The sequence below is a fragment of the Nomascus leucogenys genome, chromosome 2, assembly GCF_006542625.1.
Source record: "Nomascus leucogenys isolate Asia chromosome 2, Asia_NLE_v1, whole genome shotgun sequence".
In the NCBI taxonomy this organism is placed as follows: domain Eukaryota; kingdom Metazoa; phylum Chordata; class Mammalia; order Primates; family Hylobatidae; genus Nomascus; species Nomascus leucogenys.
In genome coordinates, this window is record NC_044382.1 from 31,222,691 (window position 1) to 31,249,570 (window position 26,880).

General features: G+C 41.4%; 2 protein-coding genes across 4 annotated transcripts in view; one reads left to right on the forward strand and one right to left on the reverse strand.

Annotated features, from left to right (window-relative positions):
• The window catches only part of DPYSL3 (dihydropyrimidinase like 3), a 114,209-nt gene that overhangs the window by 73,277 nt on the left and 14,052 nt on the right, over positions 1-26,880 (forward strand). For all 3 annotated transcript variants that reach the window (XM_003266598.4, XM_030826920.1, XM_030826910.1), the window contains 7 exons: positions 6,833-6,921; positions 13,131-13,315; positions 15,895-16,059; positions 18,107-18,168; positions 19,075-19,155; positions 22,969-23,037; positions 26,051-26,171. In XM_003266598.4, the coding sequence (XP_003266646.1) occupies positions 6,833-6,921; positions 13,131-13,315; positions 15,895-16,059; positions 18,107-18,168; positions 19,075-19,155; positions 22,969-23,037; positions 26,051-26,171 (772 nt within the window). The remainder of the gene's footprint in view (positions 1-6,832; positions 6,922-13,130; positions 13,316-15,894; positions 16,060-18,106; positions 18,169-19,074; positions 19,156-22,968; positions 23,038-26,050; positions 26,172-26,880) is intronic.
• STK32A (serine/threonine kinase 32A) overlaps positions 16,068-26,880 on the reverse strand; it is a 180,206-nt gene continuing 169,393 nt past the window's right edge. Inside the window, exon 13 of the mRNA XM_030826935.1 lies at positions 16,068-16,374. Coding sequence (XP_030682795.1) covers positions 16,350-16,374 — 25 coding nt within the window. The 3' untranslated portion in view covers positions 16,068-16,349. The remainder of the gene's footprint in view (positions 16,375-26,880) is intronic.

Sequence of the window (26,880 nt, forward strand, 5' to 3'; positions counted from 1 at the left end):
CTGGAGGGGCCATGGGAACTTGCCCTGTGGGGTTGGGTTTAAAAGGGGAAGTCTTGGCTGACCTTGCTGCTGGTGGCAGGAGCTGAGAACAGTTGCTGAGGCTTGGCTGGGGACTGGCGTCTCTGGAATTCCCTTTATGGCAAGGTCTGTTATATTTTGTTTAACAAGGTGTTAGTTCAGTCCTTCTTGAGTATTTGTGAGAGAGGAGTTTTACAATGGCTGGTTATAATTGTAAGAAATAATAATGATGATGGTAGCTCACATATATTGAGCATTTATAGTGTGCCAAGCAGAGTTCAACCCTTTATATATAGTATGCCCCACAATCCTTGTCTGCACCCTCAGAAAAAGGTATCATTGTCCCCATTGTTCACTGATGAGGTAACTGAAGCCCACCCAGAGAGGTGAAGTCATTTATCCAAACATGGGTAGTGTTGGTGCTAGAAGTCAAGCTCATGTCTGCATGTCTCACCCACGGCAACATATTTAATAACAGAGCCAGGATGAGAACTGGAGTCTCCTGAGAGCGTATTTAGTACCTTTTCCTAAATACCACCTTGAGTCAACTGAACTATCTTAGAATGTCTGGTTTTTCCTCTCTTCTTGAACTGATGCTGCTTTGGGGAAGAAAAACAAGATTTCATCCATGCAGTCTATCCATCCTGATGTTTTCTTAAGAGTGAAAGTGTTTTAGGAAATCAAATCTAATTGCCCAAATGGGAATTTATTTTAAATAACCACCTGCATCTTCATCTGGATTTTAAAAGGATCTTGAATCCCCACTGAGAAGGTCACAGTCTGCACTTTGTTAATGCTGGTAACAAAATATTTGATTTTGGGAGTCTCATTCTTCATTTTATATCCTCTTTATAGGATTATAGTTTTTACTCTGAGCTGCTGGAATGTCTGCGGAGTGTGGAACAGATGTGTCTTAAGCGCTGTTCTCAGACTGATTTTATTGACTGGGAAGAAGTCCATGGAGGGCTTTGGTTTCTCTGAGAGGCATGTTCTCATTACCTCAGATAGACAAAGGTGGTAATTTATGTTCTCTAAGTTGAAGACTAGGGGAGGAAAACTAAAATGGAGACCAACATCTCTAGTAGGCTTTTAGCTCAAGATTCTGTCTTTTCATTCCCTATTTTACTTTGCATCTGTCATTCTTAATAACATTTCTTATAGCATTTATTACATCTTCCAGTTCTCTCTCCCTGCCCTTTCCTCTCTTTCTCTTCTTCTCCCTCCTTTCCTTCTTTTTTCTTTTTCTTTTTTTTTTCTTTTTTTTTTTTTTGAGACCGAGTCTCACTCTGTCACCCAGGCTGGAGAGCAATGGTGCGATCTTGGCTCACTGCAATCTCTGCCTCCCAGGTTCAGGTGATTCTCCTGCCTCAGCCTCCCAAGTAGCTGGGATTACAGACGCCTGCCATGATGCCTGACTAATTTTTTTCTTTGTTTTTTTGTATTTTTAGTAGAGCCAGGGTTTCACCATGTTGGCCAGGTGAGCTCCTGACCTCAGGTGACCCACCCGCCTCGGCCTCCCAAAGTGCTGGGATTACAGGCGTGAGCCACCACACCTGGCCCCCATCCTTTCTTTTTTCTTCCTTCCTTTCCTCCCTCCCTTCCTCCCTACCTTTTTGCCTCCCTCTCTTTTGCTTTCTCTCTCTCTTTTCACTTCCTTTATTCAGTTCTTTGTTCCTCTCTCTTTCATTCTCCTTCTCCCACACTGAGTTTTTTATGGTTAGTTTTCCTAATCGGTATCATACCCTAGTGAAGGAAAAGATGTTAGACTTATATCACACTTTAAAGTCCTGTGCCAAGCTGGATTGCAAAGTAGATCCCTTTATAAACTACATTAACACATTCAGGCCATAAGGGGCAGGTGTATTGCACTGATTTTATAAGTAGTGGCTTAAAAGTTACTGGATTCCTAAAGCTACCTACCTCAGAGAACTGGACAGCAGTTTGGACACTGGAACAAATTCAGTATCAAATAGAGAAGAGAGCCCTGTCAGAAAGAGCTGCTTGTCATAAGGTTTAAAGACACTTGGTACAGTGGCCTAGGAGAAATCAGTGATGTGCCAGGAGATGGGAGACATGGATTTACTTCAAATTGGAATTAATATACTCTGTCATTTGGAGAAGGTCACTCACCTCTCTATATATCTCCCCATTTGGAAAATAGAAATAGTCTCTCACCAACATACCTCTTAAGGCTTAAAAACATTCAAAGTATTATAAATAATATTAATGGAATAAATGTAATATTTATTAGCTATTTACTTGTGTGCTAGATTATACACACACACACACACACACACACACACACACACTGGCAGCCACACTGTGATGTGAGCTAAGTATTATTATCCACTCTGGGCTGATGAAAAAAAACAATGCTCTGAGAGGTTAAGTCCCAACTCATGAACACACACGTAGTTAAGTGGTGTGTCTGATTCTCCCAGCAGTGGCAAAACCTAGCTGGACCCAAACTTGCCAGCTGGTATGCCTAGAACCCTGCTGGGCTGCAAGACAGTGACACACTCAGCTCTTGGTAGCTGTGCAGGGCCTAAGGCAGGTCAGTGGTGGGTTGCTTCAGGCTCTGAATACATTCATTTTGGGTTCCAGATACCCTTCAGATTACCACAGCTGCGCTAGTGAGATCATCATTCTTTATATATATATATATAATTACATTAGAAAGATTGCTAACTTGTAGACAAGACCATTTGACCTCCTCAGACATCAGCTCATGGACGCTTGGCAGTCTCGGCTGCCAGGAACAGAAGGTGAAGAGGCCCACTGAGCCATAAAAGTCCACTGAGGGAACTTTTATTTTATTTTAAGTTCTGGGATACATGTACAGGATGCACAGGTTTGTTACATAGATAAACATGTGCCATGGTGGTTTGCTGCATCTATCAACCCATCACCTAGGTGTTAAGCCCAGCATGCATTAGCTATTTATCCTGATGCTCTCCCTCCTCCCCGCACCCCACCCACCGTGACAGGCCCCAGTGTGTGTTGTTTTCCTCCCGGTGTCCATGTGTTCTCATTGTTCAGCTCCCACTTATAAGTGAGAACATGTAGTGTTTGATTTTCTATTCCTGTGTTAGTTTGCTAAGGATAATGGCTTCCAGCTCCATCCATGTCCCTGCAAAGGAGAGAGCAACTTTTAATCAGAGATGTTGGGTTTGTTCATTTTGTTGGCTTTTGATCCTAGCATGTGTTAATCTATCAGGCTCACCCATGAATTCATAGACAAACACTTTTTTGTGTCCAGTGAGGTTTGATTTTATGTGACTTGGGGGTGGTCAGTGGTTATGTCATACCCCACGCTCACACTCCCCAGTGCCAAGCCCAAGAATTGCCTTTCAGATTCCTCTTTGTTGATGACCAATTTGCCTAGGCCGCCCTTTGTAGTGGATCCCCCTTCCATGGAAAGAGTTAAAATTAGGGAGGATAGCAGGGCAAGCTGAAGACCCCTAGAGGAAGCATTTATTTGAGCTCTTTAAGTTCAGATTTTGATATTTTTGCTCTGCATGGTGAAAACAACTTAATAATATTAATATTTGTAGCCCATGGAGAAAACTCTTCTTAATCTCTTCTCTGAAACCTACACCAGGCCTATCATTCATCTTTGGGCTCTGTTTAGATTCCTGATTATTGAGCCAGAAAGGTTTTATTTAATTACTATTTGAAAAGTTTCCAATGACACCATCTCAATGGTGTTAATTCCACTTGGATCAGTGCTTACTATCCCCCTGATGTTCATAGGGATGGAGATAGCATTTGCCCCTTTGCTGACATTTCATGCTTGTTGAAGGGAGTGATGATCACACCAGTGGCTTAGGGCTGGGTGTCCTTAGGCTGGTCATATTTCATAACTGGTCTCAGTTCAGACAGAAACTGGCCCCTTTCCAAAACCCAGTTTAGTTCAGCTCTTTGCTGGGAAGATAAAATCAGGAAAGCATTGAGTTATGAGAGGGAGGGTACTCTTACAGTTACCAAGATTGTTATTATGATGAAGTTCCTGTTGAAGATGCTCTGTCACCTTCCTAGACACACATAGAACTGTGGGGTGGGGTTGGGGGCAGGGAGGAGGGCATTGGTTCCTTGTGCTGGTCTGTGACTTTGTACTAGGCTGGCTGATGGCTGCATAAGGAGCTTATAAAATGCAGATTTGGTGATGTAGAGCACAGCCTGGGAGTATGCATTTTTCTAATGTACACACTAGTTTGGAAGCGCAGACCTAGGACTGCCTCATATAATTTTGCAGTACTGTTAAAATAGTATATCACAAAACCATCATTTATTTTCTCAAAACTCTAATTTTTGGCCGCTTCCCACAATATTCTGACCCAGACACCTTTCCATCATGTGGATATAATACAACCTCCTGTGTCCCACCTTCACCTATTCATTCAACCAATATGGAATAGCTGTCTAGGATGAGCTCCAGGAACTAAGGTAGAAATATCAAAAGATACATTGTTCCAGGACTAAAGGAGTCTTTGGTTTAGTCAGGAGATAACTTGAGTAATAAATAAATCAGCTACAGTAGAACATTGTTATTTTTCCAACTAACTTGCAGTGGGAGCAGGTGAAATTTGCTGGAAGGTCAGGTCACACATCGTGGAGGAAAAGCCCTTTGGAGCCTTGACAAAGGAGATGACTGCTAGATGCCAGGTGATTATATGAGAAGGCAGAGAGAACATTTTTGTAAATGCCTAGTGGACAGAGAGCCTGATAATGTGACAAGAACTGCATGTTTTGTCATTTTAAAATATAGGCCACACATGATAGAAATGAGGGTGGACATACTAACAGACCAGATCATGAGGGGCTTGTATATCATGTGTCATGGACCTTTGTATTTGACCTCATAGGCATGTCTTCCTTGCCACATATGTAGTTTGTTTTGGAACACTTCATTGATCTGTATCTTTAAAAAAATAATTTCCCCTGACAATATGATATGATGAAATTTCTTCTTATGCAATACCTTAGAAGAGCAGGGAAGCTAAGTGGTAATTTTCTGTATCCCAGATGGGGCCTACCTTCAAATCTCATTTTCTGGCCCTTTCATTTCTGAAGCCAGAAGTCAACCTGGTTTTGGGGCTCCGTCCTCCATAAAATTTATATCCTCTTTGAAAGCTGATGTTCTCAAACAGGGGCTACAGAATCAGCATCAAGGGAATGATGACCATGGTTGGCCCTGCATATGATGTCTCCCTGCCCTTGACTCCTTAATCAATGACTTTTAATCCTCGTGGTCAAATACTCATGGAGAACATTGGCCCTGAGCAGTGCATTCTAGAGCTGACTTCTCAACATGGGTCTTCACCCCTTTGCTTACAATCCTGACATATGTCTCAGTGTATTTTCATTCAAACTCAAACTCTTACGAAACCCAGGATGAGTAGCCTGCCTACCTCCCCAGCCTGATTTAATGCCACTTTCTTCCTTGAACCCTAAACTCCTTCCACATTGAGCTTTTTCAGGTTGTCAGAGAAACAAAACTTAGTCCTACTTCTAGGCTTGTGCACATGCTATTCCTTCTACCTAGAGAAGTTCTTCACCCCCACCCCCATCTAAATTGCTGTTCCCTGAAAAGACGTTTTCCAGCCTCTAAACAAGCCCACTCCCCTATATTTTGTGACACTTAATATAATTTTAGATTGTTTGATTTGTTTTGTTGACTATTTCTCTATTGCCAGACTTTCCCTTTAAGCTCCATATAAGCAGTGACCTGGGAATGGATGGATGGATGGATGGATGGATGGATGGATGGATGGATGGTTGGAGTTGAAATCTCTTTGTGAAGTTGAATTCTTCACAAAGTCCAGCCTCTCATTCTTTATTCACGCTATAGCTACACTCAGCCAGACTCCTGGGAATTGTTTTCTCCTCCATGAACCCAACAAAGCTGCATCCAACCCTCACACTCCAGTCTAAGCAGCATTCATGTAATGAAACCTGTGATCTGTCAAGTTGACACTGATTTGTCCCTCTCCTGACTTATATATAAAGTATATGTTTACTTTGTTAATGACTTTACTAACTTTGTTAATAACTTGCATTGTTTCCAGTTGGGTAACTCAAATTTCATCTAAGTTATAATTTTCAAAAAGGCTTTATTTTTCTCATAATTAAGGCAATAAAGAAATGCACTCAGAAAATGTGAGAAATATTGAGTATAATGAGGTAAATATAAATCCTGCATAATTTCTCCACTGTGAGTTAAATACTATAGATACTTTGCCTTTTTCCCTTCTAGTGGTTTTCTTACACATTTTACAACATTGTGTGTACTTGTGCATACGTTTGTAAGTATCCTGAATTTTAGATATTACTATGATCTGAGCATGCCCTCGTGTCATTGCACATTCTTTTAAAGCCTGTTTCCTTGTGTGTCTAACCATAAGTTCTATTTTTGAGAATCACTATTGAGTGTCAACAGAGTACCAGAGAGTGCACTAAGCACTGAGGCATAGGTTATCCCACTTTAAATATTTAGTGCCTACTGAATCAGAAAATATAATATAAAGAATGTCTCACTTACTTGAGTAGATATGTTTCCAGGTGGCTATAATATTAATAGATTGCAGAAGCAAGAGGTGAATCTCTAGAATAATTTGAATTAAGGGCAAACAAGAAAGACTGGATCCCCAACAAATACACCTACTTTAAATGTTGAGTGCATTGAGCACACGTATGTCTTTGGTAAATGTGTTTCTACTAGACATCTAGAACAATGAATTGGGAAAACCTTGGCAGATCACTCTTCTCTGAAATCATACCTGTGATAATGACTCATGTTTTCCTTCTTTTCTAGAGTGACCGTCTCCTTATCAAGGGAGGCAGAATCGTCAACGATGATCAGTCCTTTTATGCTGATATTTACATGGAAGATGGCTTAATAAAGTATGTATATGGGATTCTTTGTTGTTTTGCACTTCCTCTCTTCATTAATGGCTCATAAAGAAGCTTGGATTACATGAATGTGGTGAAAAAAATCTTAATTTAATCAACAGAATGAAATGATGCTGAGGGCAACTTTGTGCAGAAAGTATTGATGAGCATTCTATGGGTCATGGAAAAGTAGAAGAGGTGACCATCATCCTTAAGCATACTGGAAAATGTGCACAAATTACAGCACCCTAAAAATATAAGGCTTTGTGCAATAGGTATCAAAGGAGTTGAAGTTGGGATTAGTGATCTAGAAGTACAAAGAAGAAATTCATTTAGAAGTAGCGCTTTGGGGTAGAAAGAGTATTTAATCTGAACCTTGACATAAGGATAGGACTTAGATGGGCAGAGCACAGATAGGACATAGATTTCATGCAAGATTTGCAAATAAATTCATTAGGGATGTATAATTACATTCTAAAATGTATACTATTGGATGCCTGTAAGTGACACAGCCAGGTAAGTTTTATGTGTAGGTTTCCTACATAGTGAACTTTAAAAGGAGATTTGATTTACATAGTGTTTCATCACAGAAAACAAAGTACACTACCCTGCTAAGATGTTGTATAAGACTGGGTGTATCCAACCCGTTCTATTGGCCCCCTCTGGCCTCTTTTAGTTTTATTTTTATATGACTTAACTTCATTGACTAGTTAAAGATTTTGGTTATAAGAGATCTCTTGCTTATCTTTGAAAAATTGGCTTAGATATAGTTTTCTGCAGACAAACATTTTTTACCAGCCCCCAAGTCTAGGTTAGCTTTCCCTTCTGTGTGCTTTCAAAACAGCTTGAGCTCGGCCGGGCACGGCAGCTCTAATTAAGTGCCTGTAATCCCAGCACTTTGGGAGGCCGAGGCGGGCAGATCGCTTGAGCGTAGGAGTATGAGATCAGCCTGGGCAACATGGTGAAACCCTGTCTCTACCAAAAATACAAAAATTAGCCAGGTGTGGTGGTGTATGCCTGCAGTCCCAGCTACTCAGGAACCTGAGGCAAGAGAATCACTTGAACCCAGGAGGTAGAGGTTGCAGTGAGCCAAGATCGCGCCACCGCACTCCAGCACTCCACCCTCGGTGACAGAGCTAGGCTCTGTCTCAAAAAAAAAAAAAACAACCAAACAAAACCAGCTTGTGCTTTCATCAATCATAGCAATTCTGACATTGTTAGTCTCCTTTGAGTGTAAGGAGACCTACTTACTCTCATATCTTACTTATGTATCCTGTTTATTCCATATCCCCAATACTTAACCCAGGACTTAGCACATGAAAATTTGATAAGAGCTACTTTTTATTGAGTGGGTAGTATGTGCCAGGCACAATGTTAAATGTTTTGCATGCTTTCTCTCAATCAGCCAGCAGCCCTCCGAAGTAAGTACTGTACTATTATTATCCTCTTTCCTGAGATGAGGAGAAAGTGGCACATAGAGAGTAAATAAATTGCTAAATGTTAATGTATTAGTCAAATAACATTGAATGAATGAGTGAGTGAATGAATGAACAAATGCAAGAACAAAAAATATTTGTTCATAGTTACCTTGCCAATTTACATGATTACTTTCTTATATTGGAAGTAAGAAAAATGGAAACAATGGGAAAACCAAAAAATATGACAATAATTTCTTCAAAATATATATAAGCCACAATTGATTTTATGTTTTTCTATTAACTAAAAAATTATTATATATAGTTGGCTCTGCTCGGAGGTAGCAAGCTCTCTCATTTGGAGAGAATGGGAAAAATTTGTTACCAAATTCTTCCTCATTTCAGAGCTCATCATAGGCAGCACTAATTGTTCACAGAACTTTATTATTATTATTATTATACTTTAAGTTCTGGGATACATGTGCAGAACGTGCAGGTTTGTTACATAGGTATATATGTTCTATGGTGGTTTGCTGCACCCATCAGCCTGTCATCTACATTAGGTATTTCTCCTAATGCTATCCCTCCCCTTTCCCCCACCCCCGACAGGCCCTGGTGTTTGATGTTCTCCTCCCTGTGCCCATGTGTTCTCATTGTTCAAGTCCCACTTACAAGTGAGAACATGCAGTGTTTGGTTTCCTGTTCATGTGTTAGTTTACTAAGAATGATGGTTTCCAGCTTCATCCATGTCCCTGCAAAGGACATGAACTCATTCTTTTTTTATAGCTGCATAGTATTTCATGATGTATATGTGCCACATTTTCTTTATCCAGTCTGTCGTCGATGGGCATTTGGATTGGTTCTCAGTTTTTGCTATTGTGAATAGTGCTGCAATAAACATACATATGCACATGTCTTTACAGTAGAATGATTTATATTCCTCTGGGTATATACCCAGTAATGGGATTGCTGGGTCAAATACTATTTCTGGTTCTAAATCCTTGAGGAATTGCCACACTGTCTTCCACAATGGCTAAACTAGTTCACACTCCCACCAACAGTGTAAAAGCGTTCCTATTTCTCCAAATCCTCTCCAGCATCTGTTGTTTCCTGACTTCTTAATGATCCCCATTCTAAGTGGCGTGAGATGGTATCTCATTGTGGTTTTGATTTGCATTTCTCTAGTGACCAGTGATGATGAGCTTTTTTTCATACGTTTGTTGGCCACATAAATGTCTTCTTTTAAGAAGTGTCTGTTCATATCCTTTGCCCACTTTTTGATAGGGTTGTTTGTTTTTTTCTTGTAAATTTGTTTAAGTTCCTTGTAGATTCTGGATATTACCCCTTTGTCAGATGGATAGAGTGCAAAAATTTTCTCCCATGCCTATTCACTCTGATGATAGTTTCTCTTGCTGTGCAGAAGCTCTTTAGTTTAATTAGATCCCATTTGTCTATTTTGGCTTTTGTTGCCATTGCTTTTGGTGTTTTAGTCATGAAGTCTTTGCCCATGCCTATGTCCTGAGTGGTATTGCCTAGGTTTTCTTCTAGGGTTTTTATGGTTTTGGCCTTACATTTAAGTCTTTAATCCATCTTGAGTTAATTTTGTATAAGCTGTAAGGAAGGGGTCCAGTTCCTGTTTTCTGCATATGGCTAGCCAGTTTTCCCAACACCATTTATTAAATAGGGAAACCTTTCCCCATTGCTTATTTTTGTCAGGTTTGTCAAGGATCAAATAGTTGTAGATGTTTAGTGTTATTTCTGTGGCCTCTGTTCTGTTCCATTGGTCTATGTATCTGTTTTGCTACTAGTACCATGCTGTTTTGGTTAATGTAAAATTATAGTATAGTTTGAAGTCAGGTAGTATGATGCCTCCAGCTTTGTTCTTTTTACTTAGGATTGTCTTGGCTATACAAGCTCTTTTTTAGTTCCATATGAAATTTAAAATAGTTTTTTCTAACTCTGTGAACAAAATCAATGGTAGCTTGATGGGAATAGCATTGAATCTATAAATTACTTGGGGCAATATGGCCATTTTCATTATATTGATTCTTCCTATCTGTGAGCATGGATTTTTTTCCATTTGTTTGTGTCTTATTTCCTTGAGCAGTGGATTATAGTTCTCCTTGAAGAGGTCCTTCACATCCCTTGTAAGTTGTATTCCTAGGTATTTTATTCTCTTTGTAGTAATTGTGAATGGGACTTTGCTCATGATTTGGCTCTCTATTTGTCCGTTACTGGTGTATAGGAATGCTTGTGATTTTTGCACGTTGATTTTTATCCTGAGACTTTGCTGAAGTTGCTTATCAGCTTAAGGAGTTTTTGGGCCGAGATGATGGGGTTTTCTAAATATACAATTATGTCATCTGCAAATAGAGACTATTTGACTTCCTCTCTTCCTATTTGAATACCCTTTATTTCTTTCTCTTGTCTGATTTCCCTGGCCAGAACTTCCAATACGATGTTGAATAGGAGTGGTGCTACGGCCATACCACCCTGAATGTGCCTGATCTTGTTTGATCACAGAACTTTTTACAATTGAGCCTTAGATACAGGTTTAGAATCCATCTTCACACAGTGCTTCAGGGATCTACAACCAGGGTTGAAGGTGTAAGACGATTCCTTTTCGCCATTTCTATTAGAAAGACTGAAATGCCACTTGCCAAGGATGTTGTAGAAGGAATTTAACCATCAGATGTGTGTGTTGGTGGTGGAGAGAAGGTTGAGTTAAATGATCATAATTCAATCCTGAAATTTTGTATGTCTCCAACAACATTCTTAACTCACAGAGCATAAGAACAGAAATAACCTCCTCTAACTATCACATAGTTGTTTGTCTGTCTGTGAATATTTGAGGAATACTTGTTATGTGCCAGGCAATTTTTTGAGGTATTGGACTCATGCTATGTCACACGGTGTGGTACTCATTATCAAGGCCCAGATCATCATGCTGTCTTCCCCCAGGACCTTTTAGTCTTTTAGGGGAACTGAGATATCTGTATATATGCAAAGGACTTAGCATTACCAAGGAGTGGCATATCAAGTATTATATTCTTAGAATAGGTGAGATTCAGAGAAGGGAGTGGACTGGTTATTAATTATAATAACTGACATTTATTGAATTCTTAGTCACCTAACAGTGTTTTATGGGCTTAACATATATTCACATTTAATCTGCAGCACAACCCTATGGAGGAGGCATCTTTGTTACATTTTACAGAGAAAAGAATTGAGGCATGGTAAGGTAATTTGGCCAAGGTTATATAGCTAGTAGCTAGCAGAGCCAGGATTGTGAATCCAGATAGCCCACATCCAGCCTCACTCATTATTAGACTTGGATTTTGCTAGAAACTTGATGAAGGAGGGAAGATGGAAGCTGAGCCTTCAAGGATTAATGCGGCCTTTGTTGGTGGAGAGTGAAGAAGGGGGAAGCCATTTCTATTTCAGGCTTGGTATTAAACTAGTTGTCAAAATGGATGAAAACACACACACAAGCCAGGCAATTCTTCATGACCTTGGTTCTCAATTTTCCTTAAAGGAGAACCTGTGAGAGAGAAAAATGAGAACAGAATTGGCCAGTATCTGAACTAGAATGGACTTATGATCAGAGGCTGCATTTTACCAGTATATTTTGAATTATGGTGGCTCTGAAATGGCCCAGTGATGATGTGGTAAAGTTGAACTCTTAGAGATGTCAGGAATACTTTATTTTAGTCGCAGAACTTGGAGTTTGAGAGGCCAGTGGTAGATTTCTTACTGCCCCAAGAGAGTGTCTTTCTTGGCTGTCTGTGGACAAAAGAGGAAAATATTCATGCCATGGACAGTGAGGTACAGATATCCCAAGGTAGGAGATTTTTAATGGTCGTATAGAGGCTTATGAATCACAGATTTCCCTGGTATCTGTAGTGAACATGTTTAACCAGCTATTTAAATCAAAGATGTGATACCATGTATGAGCCAAGCAATACTGGCTGATCTATAAGCAGCATTGTGCGGGGACTAGTTGTATTTGTCACTTTCCTTGGAGGCTTGCCTTTGAGATACTCATTGGCTTACTTCTGCCTGAGTCTCCCCGGTATTCCACCCTAAGATGCTCTGAAGCTTCCTGGGTGAAGCCGTGTCTAGTGGAGGTTTTCATAATCACTAAGCTTGGCTAAAAGCTTCTACTGGGACACTGATCATGTCATAAAGGCAGCTGGTGCTGAAGGCATCTGCATCTTTGATTTCCTCCTGGTGAATCTGCCATCAGCTGTGATTGGCTGATAAATGATCAGGGAAGGGTGGAATTGGGAGTGAAGACTTAGGTGGGACATAACCCAGACAGAATCTTTTGTTAGAAGCAAAGATGTCCCCACTTAAAAGATAGCTAAGTTCCCATACCTGTTCTTTAAATGATTCACTATTATCTTCTTCAGTCTCTAACAGTGCACTATTTTATACTCTTTAGATCCTTCTCCAAATGTTATTTCTCACCTTAACTTAAAGAACAAAATGAAAGGAATAATACAAATATTTATATTAAAAAATTATTACACACACTATATTCTAGATGCTGTCAAACCCTTATAGTACTAAACCAGGACACATGGTCCCACCGAATGGCATATCAAATCATTCTGTGACTATAAACATTGTTTTCTGTATATATCTATCTTTGTTTATAGATTGTTAAGCTTGTGAGTCACTTGCAAAGATGAATTTGATAAATACAAGTAATGCTGTTTAAAATCCTTATACCACTATATTTGTCTTGGAAATTGCACTTTTAAATGACCAAGTGTTTGATCATTTTTTTGTTTGTTTCACCAGACAAATTGGAGACAATCTGATTGTTCCTGGAGGAGTGAAGACCATCGAAGCCAATGGGAAGATGGTGATCCCTGGAGGCATCGATGTCCATACTCACTTCCAGATGCCATATAAGGGAATGACCACAGTAGATGACTTCTTCCAAGGGACAAAGGCGGCCTTAGCGGGTGGCACCACCATGATCAGTAAGTCTTCATATTTTACACACTCCTATTTCTCAGAAGTGTGTGCTTAATGAATGTGTTATCTCCAGAACTCTCTTATTTATAACTTGTATACTTGCCCCAATTCAGTTTATAGATGTTTTGCCTGATGGGACCTGAGAAAAGCAGATTGAGCTGAGGAAAGGGCAACTCGCTGTAACTACAGAGAGGAGATTCATGAGGCTCTTGGTCATGGCAGCAGCTGCCCCCTTGTCTACCTTAGCAGCAGGTGCTGGCTCCTGCAGTGAGTGGAGAATAGGAAATAGCATCTCTGGGCTAGTAAGAGGTGAAAGTAGACTTAAAAAGTTATGTATAGAAGATGAAACATTATTTCAAAACTGCCCACTTGGGTCTGAGAAAGGAGGGCAGAGCAGTGTGAATGGAGCTAAGGAGTATCACGGAGAGAGGGATTATGGAGAATTATATTTCTTGGAAATTTTGTGAACTTCAGTGGGTGAAGCTGTGTCTCATGGAAGTTTTCAAAATCACTGAGCTTGGTTTAAAGCTTCTACTGGGATGCTGGTCATGTCATAAAAACAAGTGGTGCTGGAGGCATCTGCATCTTTGACTTCCAGTCGCATTTAGTGCTATCTGGTCTGCGCTGTATTTTGACCAATTCATATCTTTAACATTGGGCAAGCTGTAGGAGTGGTTTCTCTTGTTTTTAAATTTTGTTTTGTTTTTTTTTTTTTTCTATTGCAATTCCAAAAAAAATCTAGGGAGTTGCATGCCATTGGATTACTGAACCAATAGCATTCCAGGGCAGTCCTTCCTGTCCCAAAGGAATCCTGATGAATTGGGTCCCACCCCAGTGCTGGCCCCAAACTTGGTCAGGCAGAGAGCCCTGTTTATTTTAATACCATATACATCCCCTGAGAACACAGGACAGCCTGAGCTGTAGAATTATCCACTGTCTTTTACTTCCTTTTGACAGGAGCATGAGCAGAGTTCAGCTTCAGCTAGTTGGGTGTGGAAGCCCAGAAAAATTGCACCAAAGCCATAAAAGGTGCAATTCAGGGTGCAGTTCTCCAGCTGAAGGGTGGAAGCCTGCTGACTTCTCAGCAGCTGCCTGCCGATGAAAGCCCTGGTGTTGCCCCAGACATTAGTAATGTAGCTCCATGCATTTGCTTTCCGATAAGTGCACTCAGGCTGCCTTTGATAGAAGACTACGGGAATGAGTGATCTTGGCTTGGCTTTCTGCCATCCGGGCAAGGAGTTGGACCTGTTTGGCATCCTTGAGATTTGTATTATGCTTGGCCATCTGCATTAGGGAAGTCAGATTCCCAGTGATGAGAGTAAAACTTACAAAGAACCACAAAAGCAATTGTGTCCTTCATAGATAAATTAGGAAACCTAGAGATGCAAAAAGAAAATAAACCTCATAATCCCAAATCACTGTTGGAGTTTGGCTGTATATTGTACACATTTTTAAAATCCTATTTGGCAAAACTAGGATCACAGTACATGTACTATATTTTAAGCTTCCATTTTTGCTAAATAATATGTCATGGATTTCTTTGCATTCATTTTTATTCTACCCCAACATTTAAAGTGGATTCCTAGTCATCCATTTTATAAAAGATTTATGTATTTAACCTAACTTCTCTATTGTTAACAGTTTCAATTGTTTCCAATTTTTCACTCAGATAAATAAGTAGCAAACATCCTTGGAACCAAAATTTTGTATACAGCCTCATTTATTTCCCTAGGAATAACTCATAGGTGTGGGAATAAATATTGGGTTAAGGTTTGAAAAATGTCCAGTTTTTTTATGTATATTTCAAAATTGCTCTCTGGAAAGTTGTCCTTAGCTGTACTTTGTCCTTACTTGTACTTTGCCTCAGCCGTTCAGGGGAACTATGAAAGTGTAATTTCTGCCTTTTCTTCATCAACTGTAGATGCCATTGTTTTAAAAAAATGTATCCATGGTTGTGGGTGAAAGAGTAGATTTGGGCCTCAGAGAAACCAGATTCTTGACAAGAAGTTTCCATGGAAATAAGATCTGCAGGCCCAGTATCAGGTTTATATAACTGATGCCAGCTTTGTCCTATAGCAGAGAGCCTCAGTGTCTTGTGCCCTAACTTAACTTTAAACCTCGCTTTCACCCTTGGAAGAGAGTCTGACTTTTTTCACTAGCAGTGACCTCCCCACAGTACTAGTAATAATGACACATAGTCGGCACTCATTGATGGCTAACATTTATTGAGCACTTACCATGAGCCAGGCATTAGGTGAAGTACTTTACATGCATTTTCCCATTTAATCTTATAAATTCAGAAGAAAGGCACTAGTAACACCCTGTCTCCCACCCCACTTGGCACCAACTTAAAGGAAAGAAAACTGAGGTTTAGGGAACCTAGTAATTTGCCCCAAATCACATAGCTTGGTGACATTTAAGTGATCAGCATTCTTGAAACTACCAGGGAACCCCTTCAAAAGTTAATTCCATGCTCAGGAAATAGAGATTCTGCAGTCACAGCTAAGCAAGCAGGAGCAGGCCTGGGCAGAGGGGAGCAACGGCTGTGTCTGAGAGTGACTCATCTGGGGTCTCTGTCATTCAGTTGACCATGTGGTGCCTGAGCCTGAGTCCAGCCTGACTGAGGCCTATGAGAAATGGAGAGAGTGGGCTGATGGGAAGAGCTGCTGTGACTATGCCTTGCATGTGGACATCACCCACTGGAATGACAGCGTCAAGCAGGAAGTGCAGAACCTCATCAAGGACAAAGGTGAGCCCGGACATGCTGTCCTCCCTCCTCTCTTAGCTTCTTCTTGCCAGTCCTTCCAACACCATCCACTCATTTCAGTCACTGTCTTTTACTTGGAGCCTGGAACCTTGAGCGTGAGCACTGGATGTAGGGATAACACAATGTTCCAGGCACTTTATTTACTTCTTACAGGATCCCCGTGAGATAGTGATTGTTTTCCCCACTTTGCAGATGGAGAAACTGAGACTCAGAATAAGCAGCCCAAGATCATAGCATTAGTAAGCAGTAGGTGTATCCAAATTCTATGCTCTTCACCTCCATGCAATATTGCCCATTCTGCAGAGGAAGAAACTAAGGTTAGGAGAAGCTAACTAATCTTACATAAGGCTAGTACGACCTATGAGATTAGGGATTTTTAACCTGTATCATTTTTACTGTAGAGATCAAACCCTTACTATCATGTAACAATGGAATCCTTAGACAAGGCTAAGGCATTTCTAGGAGCAAGGATGTATTGGTACTCAAGCTGAGAGCTTAGGGTGTGAAAACATGCTCGTGTATATGTATATGTGTTTCTGTGTGTGTGCCAGCATGTGTCCTCTCAGTGAGTACATGATTTAGGTTCCACTGTCTTCTTAGATTCCTCTATTCTCTGCTTCTTTTTGATCAACAGATATTGCAAACCCCTCCCCCCAACATACAGGCACACATATGCACAATGTGCTCAGCATTGTAAGGCGGCCTGGGGGTCTTAGAGAAGTGTAAGTAATGGCCTCTGCTGAACACCCAAGGCAAAAGAAAACAGGCTCATGAAGAACAACAAAATAAATGTCATAGGGTGCAAGAACAGTTACCAAAGGAGTAGTCTAGACACAAATGCTAGGAGTCCAGTGGAAGAGTGTGCCCTGGGATGGCAGGGAAAGGATGACCCCCTCAGAGGATGATATTTTCTTTCCATCCTCTTCCTTATCCCACAAGCCCTGACACAAAATCTTTGGTGACACAGAATGTGAGATTAACTCCTTCTTTCTGTATTTGCATTTACACTGGGCATCTCAACTGGGGTAGAAAATTGAATGGCTTTAACACTCACTTCTTTATCAAAGAGCCTGGATCATTCCATGGATAATGTAGAGGCTTTTGGGAAGGGTAGTGTTTGGGAAGACTGCCCTGAGTTGAACCACTCTGGGTAGGGAAGTTCTCAAATTACAACCCACTTTTGGCCCAGAACACTGTGGGCTGAGAAGGCCCTAATGGTTAGAGACCAAAATTATCCCCCTTTCCTCAAAATGATTCTCAGTTCCCCAGTCCCACCTATTTCTGTAAATCACTGTATTAGTAGTTTATTTGGGGTAAGATCTAAATAGGTCTTTACATATAAACCTTACAATTTAAGATATTTAAGCACAAGGTAAAACCTGCCCATTAGTTCCCTAAGGGTAGGGTCTGTATCTTAGTTCTCCTTTCTGATCCAACACCCTGCACAGTAAAAGGAACTGATCCTGGGAGATCCATTAATTGGAAACCAAATATGTGCCAAGCCTGGTGCTAAAAGCTCTTTATGTATTCTCTCCTTTAGTATTCACAACCACTTTATGAAGTAGGGTATTGTTATTTTTCCATTTAACAGGTGAGGAAACTGAGGTCTAGAGAGGTTAAGTATCCCAAGCTCACTGAACTAGTATGTGGTGGATTTCAATGGTGCAGCCCCCAGGTTATGAACACAACTGGTGTGCTAGAGTGATTCTTAATGCCACCTACTACTGCCTTGAGCAATATCAAAGTTTATTGACCTTCTGGGCTAGGGGATGCTGGACAGGGGAGGTTAGAAAGAGGCACAGAAGAAGAGACCATTCTGCTATGACATCTTTTAGGAATTGTTGATTTTATGGGGCAAGGGTGGGCAGAGCAAAATGCTCTTGAAGAATATAAATATCTGCTTTATGTTGGACAGGAGCCCCGGTAATGCAGCTGGGTTCTATGGTCGATGGAAGTGGGAGCAAAGGATGGAGGACAGTCATGATAACGTTGTCTTTCTCTTGTTTTTCCTCCTGTCCCTCTTTTGCAGGGGTTAACTCCTTCATGGTTTATATGGCTTATAAGGATTTGTATCAAGTATCTAACACAGAGGTAACAACCCATTTGCTATGTGGTTTGGGGTATCTGGATGGGTTTCCTATTGTTGCTGATGACCTTGGCCCTTGTAACATAAATCACTGTGGTCACTATGGGAGACCACTGGGCCAGAATGCTTCTTGAAGCCTTTGCAGTCCACGCTACATTTTAAATAAGGTAATGGGCAGGGTGCCCATGGCAAGACAGACGGGGAGCTAGAGTTTCCACTGGCAGCAGCTTTCTTAAACGACAAGAGGAGGAACATGTCTAAATTTCCATCTACCAAACAAGCTCCAAACCCCTCATAAGCCCAGTGAAAGTGTGAGGCTCTTCACCTGCAGGACCAGGAGGGCCTTCTGCTGATTGGAATATCCTACTGCCTTGCCTCTGACTCTCCCCCTAAGAAATTCATGACATGCGTTTGCTTTAGACAGAGGCTAAGTTTTCAGAGGAAATACAAGAAATGAATTCCCATGCCTCCTGCTTAGAGGTGAAGGTATGTCTACCTTCACAGGTTAAGAGATAAGGGTTTGAGTTTTTGTGTTTGTTTCTGGCCAGGCTGTAGTGGTTTTCTAGAGTGTTTATTGAGAAGAATTCTAAGGCTGTCTCTCAGCTCAATGGGAAAATAATTCCATTAAAAATGTGTGCTAGAGGCAAAGGAGAGGAGTTGGTAGTACTTTATTATATATTTGCTCTGCCTGCCTAGGGAACATGGTAGGTTCTTTATATAGTCAGAGTTTCCTAGGATTTCTTTGGACTAGCACTCCTCATTGGTCATGCCTATGTAATCTATATTTCTGCCCTGGTGACTTATTTCCTCTGCTTTATCCCATTTGTTTTAGCTTGGGCTCTAGTAATTGGCCCTTCTGTGGGGTTGCTAAAAGTGCTTGCAAGAGTGACAAAGACTCATTTCTATTTCAGCTCTATGAGATCTTCACCTGTCTGGGAGAGCTGGGGGCCATTGCTCAAGTTCATGCTGAGAATGGGGATATCATTGCCCAGGTAACAACATGCAGCTCCCTGGAGCGTGCTTTGGGTCTGCATCCCATTTTCTTCTTCATTTCTTCAGTGCTGCTTGAGCTCTCAATATGTGCAAGGCACCATCATAAGTACCTTGCTAAAGACAGAACCTGCTCCAAAGTACCTCACAATTTAGGTGGAAGAAACAAAAGAGAGGGGAATGTAGACAAGCAATGAAACTAGAAGATGTGGTAAGACAGAAAGAGGGCTGGCCATTGTTGGAGAATCAGAAAAGGCATCCTGGAAGAGGAGGATTTCAAATTGGACCATTTAGTGGGAGAGCATTTGCTGATTCTCTTCTGAAAATGTGTCAAAGCTACAAGACATTCTCTGTCATAAAGAAAGACCATAAGGCAGCATTTCTTAGAAGCCAGAGATTGGATCCAAGTCTGTGGAACTCATAGCCTTAGATAATAGAGAATTTAGGTCTCATGAGGAGCAAACGTCTCACTGGATTCCTAGAAATCATACTGAGAAACTTGAGGAAAGAGTGATGAAAGTGAGGGCCCCAAGGCCCAAATTGATCATTTGTAAGGAAGCAGGAAGCAGTTATCTCTCCATCTCCTGGGCTGCTTAATGGAATAGATGGACAGATGTGTCTTAGGGAAGGGTTTTGTTTATCTCAGAAACATCTCAAGATTGGCCTTTGCTAGGAGGAGACAGCCAGAAAAAAAAAAGAGTGAGCTTTCTTCATCCATTTGATAATGCTGGCAACAAGAAACCATTATTCATTCCTTCAAAGAGTATTTCCTGAGCACTTTGTGCCAGGCAGTAGCTATTGAAGTGAGCCAAAACAGATGCATTCCATAGCTCACTAATACTTGGGCTGTGCTTTTATTTTAGAAGTTGTCCAGAACTTGGTGAATGTGGTCGGCAGAGGTGTGGGAACAATGTCTAGGCCTCCCCTCATCTCAGACCATTAGTTTCCTGATAGCAGGTGCCATTTGGTGAGCACTGACTACTGTGTGCCAGGAACTGGTAAATTTTCTGGTGTATTCTCATTTAATTTTCACCCAACCCTTTAAAGATGCTATCATCCTCCCTATTTTATACATGAGACCATCCAGGCTCAGAAGGATAATGTCAGTGGCCCAAGGATCACAGCAAATAACTAGGAAAACCAAATCTTTGCCCCTAAGGTGATGTACCTCAGTGGGTATCTTTACCCAGAGATGGCATATCTGGGATCCCTTGCCTCCCAAGCCCAGCTGCAGGCTTGTGGGCAGGCAGCACCCCAGCCATGCAGGGCTCCAGCTGTTGTGATTTCAGACTCTCCATGTTGTCTTGCTGGTGGGGGAGGTGAGGTAAGTGTACAGTCTCCTCTCACTATGACCAAGGAGGCTAATTAGTCAGGACCCTGACAGCCCTCACCCACGTCCACCACACACCCAGAGATAATGAAATCATTTTCTGTAGAAAGCCCAAATGCCTTGGTCCCGTGGGAGGCAACCCAGTGGTATTAGAACTGTACTCCTCCCTTTATCCAAGTTTTCAGGGCAGCAGCCAGAGGTCCCAGCCCTGCTTTCAGCTGCCCTGGAAACCAAACTCTCTGGCAGTTAATTCCAGCCCCTGAAGAGGCAGATGGACTTCGACCCAAAGTCTCTGTTCTCAGTTTCTTTCCTCTTGTGAATCCTTAGCGTGGAAGTTTCTCTGGTTTCCCCTCCTGCTACTATTTCCCTACCTTGGGAAGATCTGTTCTCAGTCAGGAAAAGAGTAGGGGCATTTTTCCATTTGGATGAGTTTATTGTGTGTGTTTATTAAATTCAGCTTGAGCAGAAAGATTTTTATCACATTGTTTAAATGAAGGCAGCTGCTATACTCAGAATTTCTTGCTGCACTTATTCAAAAGTGAATATATGAGAGGGGAATCTTTGCCTTTGGGTACAAACAAGGATGATTTTCAAGAATTTCAAGTTGGCAAAACAGTCTGAGAGGACAGTATCTTTGCCATTCATTTAACAAATATTTGTTGAGCACCTACTATGCGCCAAGCCTTGGAGAGGGAAGATTAAAAAGACAGGGTTCCTTTCCTCAGGGACCAAGCCACAGTTGTGTCATGACCCAAACTGTGATGTAACTGTAGTTGTGATGAATGCCACAACATGCCCACTGCTGTCCCATGTAAGGTAGCATCAGTGGGGCTTTACTGCCATTCTTAATCTCTCAGCTATAGGGACATCATGGCTTCAGAATAGGACTTCCTAGCCTGAACAGTGCATTAGAATCACCAAATTTTTCTAATTCCAGGTATTCTGGAATTAGGAAAAGTCAGTAGCAGAGTTCAGGCAAATGTATTTTGAAAATAATCCCCTGGTGATTTCAATGTGCTTGGAAGCCACCACTTGAGCTTAGCTTTGTCCTCTGCATTATCCTGGTGAACTCAAACAAGACAGAAGCATAAGTGTCACCTAAGACAGAGATTCTTTAGTTGGAGACCTTAACCCTTGTGTGACTGGAGGCAATTTAGAGTGGAAACTCACTAGTCTTTGGAAGAAATTTAATTCAGTTCAAGTTTCAATAAGTGAGAATGGTAAGAATGAAAAGTGGAGGTGCTTTTCTGGAAAAATAAGCCTCTAACCTTTCTTTGTTTTCTGTAGAGCTGGAGATAGTGACAATTTCACTTCTCATGGTTGCTTATAGTATGTGCATTTTCCTTTCTACTCCTCTTTTAGAGATTTCTATTACTAAAAACAAAAAACAGAAGGTTCTTTTCCAGGTGGTAAGAATCCTTACCTTTCTAAATGCCTCATAGTTTCAAAGTGAGACAAGGCTTGTTGCATTCACCATCTTTCCTATGTGTCTCACGCATTACCAGAGTACTCCCAGGTCACTTAGGCCAGGCCTGCTGGTGCAGAGGTTCATAGGGACCAGTCTTAATAATTTCAGAGTGAATGCCAGTAATGCTGAAGGAATGGTGGCTTGGGATTTCTGCCAGTTCCAATCAGTTCATGTGTGTGTGCTCACTGCCCAGCTACCTGCTTCTTCCATAAAGAGGCTAGAAGTCTGAGGAATTTAGCCATCAGCCACAAGGGACATGCACTTCTTCTGCCATGTCCACAACTTGGTTAAACAGAATTTTACCAAGACACTAACTCAGGTAATGCTGTTTGGAGGCACTATTTTGTTTCGTTAAATTTTGAATCCATTCATTTAAGCCATAGAATTAAAACATCAAAACTCCTGAGTGGTTTATTAAAATATGCATTACTGGGATTCGACCTCACATCTTCTGATGTGTTAGGCTAGGATGGGTGAGAAATCTGCATTTCTACAAAAACAATTCAGGCGATTCTGATGTAAGTGATGAGTGGCCCACACTTTGGGAAACATAGCACTAAATTGTAAGCCTCGTGAGGTCAGGGGCTACATTGCTTTAATGCAGGTACTTACCTAGAGCCTAGCAGGAAGCAGATGCTCAGTACATTTTGTTGAGTGAAATGGCTTAAAGAGCATGAGTGAATAAACAAATGAGATAAGCAAGTGTAGTTTCAGAGGCAGCTGAGACTGAGAGAGGTGAACAATAAGTGACCTGGTATGATTCTTGATGGGCAGTATAGACAAAAAATAGTTTAACAGACAACTGTCTTTCTTTTAATAAAAGCAAATCACCCTTGAATGTTTTTTTTCCTCCTTTTGGTTGAGTCTACCCTATATTGCATCTCCAAATATAGGATTAATACATCTGTTCAACATACACATATTTATTCTTTAGATCTTTAGATCAGAACATACCAGTGTAATTTTTCCAAATCTCACTTGAGCTTATTGAAGAACTATTTTCTTTTTTCATTTCAGGAGCAAACCCGCATGTTGGAAATGGGGATAACTGGCCCAGAAGGCCATGTACTGAGCAGGCCAGAGGAGGTAAGTTACAGGGGATGAAGTTACACACACAATGCATGAATAAACATTGTTAAAAGGCGATGAGAATCTGAGTACCAGGTTGCAGTATTGGAACATTTCTTCCAAAGACCACTTCTGATTGACCCTAGCTCAAGAGCCCGTGAGAAAATTAGAAAGGAATGTAAGAGACATGCTTATTTCTGACCCCTAATCTCCCTAAAGATAACACAAGTTGGAGTGTCCTTCACAGCTATTCAGGAGTGTTAAATTTCTAATCCCTTTCTTAAGGAAATCTCAGTGTGAATCTTATAGACATTTCTACTTATTCCCTTATTTCATTTTGAGTCCTGCAAAATATTGGCCATATAGATAAGAGGTTGAATGGGTTCTTTTATATACATTATACTCATCAATTTGTATAAGGTGATGATTATATCCAGGTATGGAAGTTTCTCATATATAAAATGAATGATTATTTATGTCTGTGCTTAGCAGCCAAACAACAAATCAAAGGTGACTAGACGCTGTTTCCATGTCTCTGAGATGTCAGCAGCTTCACCTGCTGGCACGGAGCACAGAGCTTGGAATTGGCTGACCATGTACCTGAAAGCACATTGGCTTTGGAAGGCAGCCTGGGTCTAGCACCTGGAGCAAAGTCAAGGCCCTCCATATCAGTGAAGTGAATCCTGTTTCTGTCCTGTCATTCCAAACCCTACAACAGGGAGAAGAAGGAATCATAACCAGAAATGATTGCATTCCCATATCCTGTCTCTTTTAGAGTCTTATTTAAAATATAAATAGAACACACGTAGAAGAAAATGTTTCTATCCTAAGGAGGCAATGAATTTTCACAAACTGGATACACTTAGCTAGTGTTACCCTAGTTACACTAGTATAACTAGCACCCAAAGAAGGAAACAGATTATCAGCACCTCAGAAACTCCCTTGTATCTAGTGATATTTTTATTGCCATTTAAATAATTTATAATTTTATGATTAGGGTTCCAGTCACATACAGCATCCCTAAAGTCTGTCTCCTTAATAATACCAGGTCACTTCTATGGAATGCATACATCTGGTATGTGCTGATTGCATACGTTATCTCAGTTCTCGCTGCCGCTGCCCTGTGTGGTTGGCATTGTTGCACAGGTAAAGAAGCTGAAGCTCAGAGAGGTTAAGCCCCTGGCTGATCACACTTGAAGGACTGGAAAATGGTTTACTCATCATGAAGAGACCAGGGTGATCAGCATTGTTTCTGAAGTTTTTCTTAAATGCTGGTCACTGTGGAGATGTGCTGTCAAGAAGGATTTCCAGCAGCAGCCAGGGGATTTCAGAGCAAAGTCTATTTTTGTTCCTTGGTTTGTTTTTTCAACCTCCCCTTAGCCCTACCACCCCACCCTCCTCCTTATTCCTGTCTCCTTTTTAGTAAAAAAGCCTCTCAGCCACAAATCTCTATAGCCGTGGAAGGCCTTTTGGGTGAAGTTGGAGGGTGATGTAACCTTCCAAAGATAGTCATGTTGTCAAAGTGCTGAAAAACCTGTAGTGCTTGGGAGGAATGAGATCAAAGGGACCAGGACAGAGGTCCTGGGGGAGCTGAAGTGGTCAGCATGGGTGTGAAGGGGGAGGAATGAGCAAAGGAGGAGCCAGCCCCTCTTCAATTCAAGCATACCCAGACACCACCTCAAGTGATGCTGTTCAGAGAGCTGGGACCCCAGGCACAGAGACAGCTGCTCCAGAGTACAAAATTCTGGGTGCTTCAGGAAGGTGTCCATATTCACCTATGACCAGGGGCCTCCAAGGTCCCATCCACATGGAATAAAGTGCAGCTTGGGGGAGGCCAGCTCAGCCAGCCAAGTTCTTAGAGTCTGTCTGCTGAGCTACACCCACTATGGGCAGTGACTGGTTTGCATTATACAACCATTGGGCATCTGCAAGCTATTTTTGGTATTTTTTTTAAGTGTTGGGCTCCACAGGCTAACCAGAATGCCATACCCATAAAAAAAGGAACTGTTGCCAATTGAATGGAAGAATGTCAAAGTCTCTGCTCTGTGCTGAATTGGACTAACTCACACAAGTTGACAGTAGACCACATGAGAGTAACACAGACCCTCAACTGGTTAGGAAATATTATCAACAATAATATCAGTAGCCAACCCTCAAGGGGCACTTACCTTGTTTCCCCATTAGGAATGAGCTAACTGCTTTACAAGGATTAACTCATTTAATCCTCACCACAGCCCAACATGTCAGATCCTATTATCCTCAATTTACAGACAAGGAAACTGAGGCTTTGGGAGGTTGTGTAATGTAGCCGAGGTCACCTAGCTGATAAGTGTCAGAACCAGGACTCAGAACCAGGCCATGTGAGACAGCCTCAGCTCTCAGACCATGCTTTGTTAATAAAATAAGGGAAAACTTCTAATTTCTTACTTAACAAATGCCACTGGGTTGGTTAGCATATTTGAAAACATGAATTCTACATTAGGGTAAGATGGGAGAGATCAATAATAAAACAAGTCTTTGTGTTGAGAAACCTGCGAATTATTTTTGTAAGAAATGCCTCCTAGAATTAACCCTTTGCTGACCACTTACTGCTGCAGGAAAGGATTTGAGGAACCACGATGCCTAACTGGCTTGGCTGGTTATTTTAGACATAATGGTTCGCTATTGTGTTTGCCCAGAGATTCTGTCCTGAGAAGAATGAGGAGCAAAGGCTTTCATTCAGATGTCACCTTTGTGATAACCACAGAGGCTAAGGAAAAAGTACTTGCCCTCTGCCAGGCATTGCTCTCAGATGACAACGCTGTGCTATACTATTTTACTAGTGAGGGATAGAGGCACTGGGAAGCTGAGTAAAGTGACACAGTTAGGAAGTGGTAGATCTGAGATGTGGATATAGGATATCTAATTCCAGATCCTGCCAAAATTATCCACAACCTCTGTGCAGCACTGCATCCTCACAGTTCGTGGAGGTGGGAGCCACCAGTTTGAGAGGTTCACGTTCCTATTGACTCCTAGAGACTTTTTCTTGCAGCTGGAAGCTGAGGCTGTGTTCCGTGCCATCACCATTGCCAGCCAAACCAATTGCCCTCTCTACATCACAAAGGTCATGAGCAAGAGTGCAGCTGACCTCATCTCACAAGCCAGGAAAAAAGGTGATTTGTGTTTCCAAGATCTCGGAGCCCCTGATAGCACTGTGTGACTCCTTCCCTCTCTGGTTGTCCTGTGTAATATAAATGGTGCCTACTTTGCTCATTGCCTTGCTCCCTAGGAAGCTGCTCTCCACATCCTGTGTGGATGGGAGGATCCTGGGATTTCTCCCACTTGGCATTTAAGTAAACTGAGGCTCAGGAAGGTTAGGTGAGTTGTCCAAGATGACACAGCTTGAATCAGTTCTTCTGAGACTTTGTGCATCTTCCTTCTCCCCTTGATCTTTGATTTTCAGTTCACCTTGTCTGAGTTTTATAAATGGACATATCAGTCAGGATTAAATTGGGTGCAAAATTCAAAGATCCTGCTCAATCTGGCTTAAACAAACACAAGTGAATAACCGATTGTAGGTGTTTCAGGTATAGCTAGATTGAGGGGCCTCAACAATGGTATTAGGGGTTTGTCATGCTTACTCCTTTCTTGGCTCTCTTTCCTCTGTTTGGTTTATGTTCAGTATGAACGGTCACAGAATAGATGCTGAGAGGCACCTGTTGTCCTCAATTTTTGGCAGAGAGCATGATGGGAAAGTAAAATACACCTTTTCCAGCAGGTCGAGCAAAAGTCCCTAGGAGCACTGTGACTAGCCTGGCTTGGGTCATGTGCTCATCCCTGGACCAATAAACACCCTGGGGATGATATAATCTGGCCAGGATT